A 7,169-nucleotide genomic window follows, 5' to 3' on the forward strand; every position below is an offset into this window, starting at 1 on the left:
TGAACTTCGCAAGCGGTTCCTCGTGCAAAGCGCCCTGTGGAGGAGCTCGAGAGGCTGTGCTGCCCCTGACTCCGACTCTGTCCTCCCAGACATAAACACACTAGCCAATCTGTCCATTAAATCAAGTGCAGAAGAAAATAAACAATTAGGCAAAGAATTCTGTTTAGAGTGTGCAGTAAGGGTGTGTGGGCAGTCTTTCGGCAGTAGATGGGAGCTTGACAAGCATCCCTTCATCAATGGTGGTAGCAATGAATTACAGGGCGAATGAAACCACAACCCGCAGTTCGCTCAGTAATACGTGTTTAGTTTCACTTTGACGATCTTTTTTTTATTTTCCTAGTAATAAAATCAAAAGCATGGTTAATCATCTGCACGGTTACACCCTACTAAATCGCTAAAACAGGAAAGGAAAGAACGGATGTCAACCACTCTCACACTCTGCCACACTGGCATTTGATGCTTTTCCTTGCACTAAAATCAGTACATACACTCTCTGGTCCTCCAGTTAGAGGAGAATTCTCTTGTCACATACATACATACATACATACATACATACACGTAACATGACTCATTCCTGCTGAGTAGTTAATACACTGCCCTCAAGGGCAAAAGTTAGGGGCTCATTCCTCAGCCACCATCCGGCGAAGGACAGGAGCTAAAATCCTCGTTTTGGCCCCATGAGGCTCTTTCAGTGCACATCTGGAGATTCTGGACCTGCCTTTTCTCCTCCTCCTCCTCCTCCTCCTCCTCTTCCTCTCGCTGCCTCTCTTTTCCATGCTGGCAGTTCTTGAGGAGGCAGGGCACAGGGGCTGAGGGCGAGAGCGGCCACGCCGCAGGCGAAGGCCACAGCCGATCCGGACTCCGTGGAGCTCCGGCGGGCGCTGGGCACGAACACCACCGCACCCCCCGCCCCGCCCTGTCGCGCTGCCCTACCGCGGAAGGCCCGGCGCAGGGCCGAGCGGAAGTTGTCTGGCACGAAGCAGTAGACGACGGGGTCCAGGCAGCTGTTGAGGCTGCTGAGGGTTACCGTGGCATGGTAGGCCACCACATGCTGCTCTGTACTGCCACCTAGGTGGAAGTACAGCACGGCCTCGCGCACGTGGAACGGCGTGAAGCAGACGGTGAAGACGGCCAGCACGGCCAGCAGGAGGCGCACGGCACGCGCCCGTCGGCCGCGGCTCTGCGGCATGAGGGCGCCGGCGGCCAGCGCGCAGGCCACGCGAGCCGTGAAGCCCACGATCACCAGCAGGGGCAGCAGGAACTCCAGCACGGTAAGGGCGAAGAGCGCCGGTAGGCGGCAGCACGCCGAGCCGCCGAACTCCAGCGCTGTGGTCTGGAACGAGTAGGTGACGACGACGGCGAACAGCCACACGGCGGCGCTCACGGCCCGGGCGGCGGCGGGGCTCCGGCAGCGCGCCGCCGTCCCTGCCGCCCACACCACGGCCATGTAGCGGTCCACGCAGATGCTGGTGAGGAAGAGGACGCTGCAGTACATGTTGACGAAGTAGCTGAACGTGTGCACGTAGGAGCACGCCTCGCACGCGCCGCCGCTGTAGTAGAGGGCGATGCGGGCGGGGAGCGACAGCGCCACCAGCAGGTCAGCCACGGCCAGGTTGATGGTGTAGATGACGGGGGCCGTGCGAGACTTGGTGCCCATGCAGAAGACGTAGAGGGCCAGGCTGTTGAGCACGAGACCAACGGCGAACATGAGGCTGTTCACCACCGTGAGGGACACCCAGAGGACGTGGAAGTCCTGGTACAGGACGTCATCTAGATGGGCCAGCCTCTTCAGGTAGGGCACCCCCCAGAGGCGATGGGAGGTGTTTACAGGGGGATCTGGCGTAATGTTGAAAAACTCCCGCAGAATGGTCTCCATGGCTGGGAGAATGCAAACAAACAAACATACAGAGGAGACTTTGGTTGCTTTGTTTTGGACTTTTCTCACACTCCATTTTTTGGGTAGTGCCAGCGTGATGTCACCATGTCTCATGGGCATGAGAGAGGCGTGCGGTGCCATACATAAGTTCAAATTGTCTTTTTCTTAAAATTTTTTTTTTATTTACACATTTAACACATAACACTTAAGGGTCATGTAGAGTAAAACTAAAAGGGCCCAGGCTTGGATCCACAAAATGGGAAAATTTATGCTGGAAACGTTTCTTTATTTTGGCCCAGGTTCCCATGACACCATCTTAAACTATGAATCCATAAATCAAACGAAGTCTCACTACGTTAAACAGCACAGCACAAGGCGAGAGCGCAGAGCTATTGTAACATAATGCATCTGTCTCAATTAAGAGTGAAGCCATAGTGAGAATGATTGAGACTGGTGGTTAAAATGCATGAAGCTACCCACACATAACAGTCCTAAAGAATTACAGAGCAAAGAAAGAAAAAGGTAAACCAGAGGAACTCACACCCAGAGGATTATGAATACATTTGAGAACACTACCGTATTTTTTTAGGATTCAGAATAAAAGGGCATAGTCTATATTTTTTCTTAGTGGGAGATGCAATGAAAATTCATACTTTTCAGAAAAGCTCTATATAAGACTGAGAATGGTTCTTAATGGATGCCAGACTTAACAATAGCTAAGAAAAACCAGCCATCTAGAATTTAAGCAATAGAACCAGTATTTATATAAAAAAGCAGTGGTTGTCATGCAGTGTGGATTTGTGTGGATGGTTAAACATCTTAACATTACCCATGACCTTGTAACATCCTACAACCTTTTCTTTTTGCATAAAACCGTACTGCCTTTTATAACCTACTTCCCAAACCATGCTGTGTTTCTAGACGTTCACTTCTCAAGGTTGGTGAAGAGCGGTGTAATGAGGCTGTGAGGAAACCATTACCTTTTAGAGGTGGTGGAGCTCTCCAGTGGTGCAGAACCTCCAGAGGTTCAGATGCAGGCTTCTCACGACTACTCAGTTACCAAAGTTCACTCGCTAGAATCACATACTTCGTCAGCCACAGAACATCATATACAGAGACACTTCAGAACACACTTCAGAAGTGGTAAAAAAAAAACCCCAAACAACCCAGACCAGTCGAAACCTGGAGACCCTCGTTTTTTGTTTAAAAATGTCTCGTCTACGCCTATGTCACATTGAATAGTCTTCAATTTTTTTTTCTTGGTAGTGTAGTGCTGCCCATCTGTACCTCTTAATGATTTCTGATTCAACAATCCCCTGAACCTCTCAACGAGTCACTATGTGTGTGTCATAGCCCAGGGCCTCTCTCTCTCTCTCTCTCTCTCTCTCTCTCTCTCTCTCTCTCTCTCTCTCTCTCTCTCTCTCTCTCTCTCTCTCTCTGTAGCTGTGTGTTTGCTTTGCTCCTGTTCTGACATCACTGCCTGTGAATAAATGGTTCAAACCTCATTGCACAATGTAGCGTCCTATTAAGCCTTATATGGGAATCGGCTCAATATTTTAAGAAAACAAAAATAGTTCAGCATTAAATCTACATTACAAAAATGATTCATTTGATGAAGCATTGTTAGAAATTACAGCACTGCCCATAACAATCTTTTGTAGTGTGTTTATACATGTTTCAGATTGTGTTAACTTCATATTTCAGTTTGAGTTGATGGATGCAGCTTATTAATGCAAGTTGCACATGTATGCACATCTAACCTCCTAATTCACATTCAATAACCCCCCCCCCCCCCAAAAAAAAAAGTTATCAGTGTTTGGAAACAAGCAGAGATGTCAAATGTGGATGTAAAGCTGTGCTTCTAATCACACGGTGCACCTAATCTTTACATTATCGTCACCTTGAAGAAAGGTGCAGGTTTAAATACCAAGCAGTTACACACTTAATTTAGTATAGAAAAGAATAGTTTATACGTCAAAAGTGTGTGTACCACACGAACAGACTGGTTTATAGGAGTATAGGAGTGTACAGAGTTTGTATATGTAATATTCAGGAAATGGATGTCTTATCCACCACCTTTTCTTCTTTTGAACAGGGAGCTCAGGACAACACCCAGCAAGCGTAACCAGCTTAAATCGTTCTGTAAACAGACCTTCCTTAACTCATCCATGTCTGCTGGGGAAGCATCTTCAGTCGCCTGGCGGGGGTCCAGTTCTAAAGTGACTAATGTGACACATGACTTTATGTGTTCCATTCAGACAGGGCCCCTGGACGACAGGATGGGGAGATTCGGGTGGAGTGAGAACATCGCCTGTGTCCTCCGTCAGCCGTGTCTCCAAGAGCAATTTCTGCGCCTCTCAGTGTGAAAAAAACCCCCAAAAAACAACACAGTAGATTAATATACATTTACCAGTCACTTTAATAGAAATACCTTAATGGGGTATGTTTCGAGACTACAGCTTATCTGCCATAGAGAACCATTTTCCATCCCTTCATCAGTGAGTTTGTGAACAGAGAGTGTCTCTAGGGTGGATATTATTTAGGCTTGTAGCGTGACATACACAACGTTTTTTTAAAAGAAAAGTCACCCAAGGACCATAGACGCATAGTTTCCTGCCATATAGCATTTGTTGCCAGAGAAGGACGTATGCAGATCCAGTCACTTCCGCTGTTATTCTACACAGTTTACTCTCAGTAACACGTTCTTATTCTCTTCACTAATTCTCAGTAAAAAAAAACTCTCTTAGACCTCCATCAGGGAAGATTCGTTTGCGCTCACAAATAAAGAATAATGGCTCAAAAATAACTTGAAAGGTGTTATTAGTAGTAACCCTGACAAAGTTAGGGATTTCTGCACTCCACATTCCTGCAGGAGTGTGTGAGGCAGAGATACTCTTCAACGTAATTCTCTCTTCTCTGTGTTTCAGTTACAGGGCTTAAGCACTGGGCCTTTGTTTTGAAAGGTCATGTTTCACCGCTCTGACGTGACTCTCTCGAGCAGGACCGGGGGTGGTCTGCCATCCTGAACCCCTCTGCCATTGCTAAATCTCCTGGGCCTTTTTATTTTGCTACGACAGGCCTCGCGCCTGAGTGCTGCCACACTGTTTGCCTCGCAATCATCTTTTGTAGCACGAGGAGAAAGAAACATTAGCGATCATCCGCTTTGTATCAACCTAGTAATCCAACGCTGGAAATGGTACCCATGTTTAAGAAAGGATGTGGTCCCGAGATCTGTTCACACCATTCAGAATAAACAGAAGGCTGTTAGAATACTGACAGGGCTTGTCAAACACATAGTAATTCTATCACTTCCAGCACTGTTGACAGGACTGTAACAGGTTGGGGTCACGCTAGACTCCTCAGCCTTCAGGCTCTAAACATGTGTCATTATGACAGAGGCCAGAGTGCCAGTATATTTCAGCACTGGCATTTAAAACTGCCTATAAACTAGCGGTATTATAACATCCACTCTCCTGCGTACGCAGAGGAACCAGCGGTGGGAAACTGCAGGTGCGCGCACGAGCGCGTGTGAAGCCTTCCTCAAGTTCTTTCCTCCCCAGTCTAAAGCTATTAGACTGACACTTCATGCACACACTTTTGAGTCTTACGGTCGTAGTCCTAGAGTAATGCAGAAAAGATATAGAATAATGAGGAATGATGAGGCACTATAAGGGACCTATGGCCTAAAGATGACTAAAAGACCATAGATTTAAAGTGACATACGAAGTGTATGTGAAAATGTTTGTGACATTTTTCTTTGGAACTTTTATTTTGACACAGTTCCTTGCTTTTGTTTTGTTTTTGCATACCATATCATTACAGTGTAACAAAATACTTTGCTACTACTGATTGGAACTACTTATCTATAATAACTTTATTTATTCTTTTTAGTAGGCATGTACATATGTTGAATTTCTGGGCCAATCCAATAACCAATAATTAGCACCTCGTTGTGGCCAATATGAATATTAATAAACAATAATTTTAGATTTATGTATTTTAATATGTGTATATAAGCATTTTAATGCACTAATGGAACATCAATACATTTTATATAGCCATGTCTCCAGGTAAATCAGACATCATAATTACTGTAAAAATATGCTGTGCTTAACACAAAGGGGAAGAAAAATAGTTTATATAAGTAGTTAATTTTATTTCAGACCTTGTTGTAATTCTATTAATGATATTAGACTTAGGCAACAAATAACCAGACCAGTGAGCCATTACAGTAAATGTATTCAAACTGAACATGATGTGATGTTTTGTCATTCCTGTGTGTTTTATTTCTTTCATGAAGTTCTGAATTGTAAAAATGTGCCAAATGACCTTTGTGCATGAATGAAGCATGTCATTAGATTACATTTGTAACCACAAATTGTGGTTAGTCATTTGTATAATAATAATAATAACAATGAACATTTGTGCATATGAGCTGGAAGCCTCCTCACGAAGTCATTGAGGATGTAAACCGCCAAACACCTTCAAGACAGAAACAAATACCTGAAGAAAATAATTACTTGGAAAACCAAATAAACTCCAGAACACTCCACTGAAACATGCATGATTTAACAGCCCCCCCCCCCCGAAAGGAAAACATCTTTCAAGTGCTCACGTGAACGTGCAATTGTGCTTAATTTGCAATTAAAACAGAAAATTCGTATTTTGATTTTGTCGATATAAATGCAGGGCCAAACCTTTCCTCATAAAAGTGTAAAATATGGAGCCATCATGGGTGTTTATGTCGCTGCTCCTCTCCCTGCCTCAGAGAGACTGAACCTGTGACTTGCTTTAAGCGTTCACTGCCATTAATCTCCGAGTGAGCGGGGGACATTTTGTTTTCATTTAGCTTCCATCAGGTTTGATAGGAAACACTTCCTGCAGAGGGCTCTGAGGGGATGGATGGGAGGGCAGGATGTCATATATCTGCCTGTGGGCTTTTTGGACACTTACCAACACCTGTTTATTCTCAGGCCAGGGGGCCCGGCGAAGCCTGCGCAGATGCCTTCTTTGAACGTCTCTCATGTCTTGGTTAGCACGCGCAGCAAGGCATAGGCAGAGTTTGGGGCTTGCGGGTACCCCGGGGCAGGTTTTTTCAAAAGAATGGATTCAGTTGGGGCTATTCTGAAAAACCGGGCCAGGCATATGAGTTATTTAAACCTGACTAGTCAAACAGGTGATTGAAACCGAGTGGAAAAACACCTGACTAGTCAAACAAGGTTAAACCTGAGCGGGGAAACAAGTGAATTAAATAATGCACAGGTCATTCCCATGTTGTTACATATATCAAACG

The 7,169-nt window shown here is 45.3% G+C and overlaps 1 protein-coding gene across 1 annotated transcript; it reads right to left on the minus strand.

Moving 5' to 3' along the window:
• Positions 1-688: 688 nt before the first annotated feature.
• LOC113585114 (G-protein coupled receptor 20) lies at positions 689-1,876 on the minus strand. Its single transcript, XM_035525095.1, has one exon. The coding sequence runs from the start codon at positions 1,874-1,876 to the stop codon at positions 689-691; it is 1,188 nt and encodes a 395-aa protein (XP_035380988.1).
• Positions 1,877-7,169: the final 5,293 nt, after the last annotated feature.

Source organism: Electrophorus electricus, chromosome 4 (assembly GCF_013358815.1).
Source record: "Electrophorus electricus isolate fEleEle1 chromosome 4, fEleEle1.pri, whole genome shotgun sequence".
NCBI lineage: Eukaryota > Metazoa > Chordata > Actinopteri > Gymnotiformes > Gymnotidae > Electrophorus > Electrophorus electricus.

Coding starts and splice junctions, on each gene's coding strand:
- LOC113585114 (XM_035525095.1), bottom strand. CDS start 1,876: ATGGAGACCATTCTGCGGGAGTTTTTCAACATTACGCCAGATCCCCCT.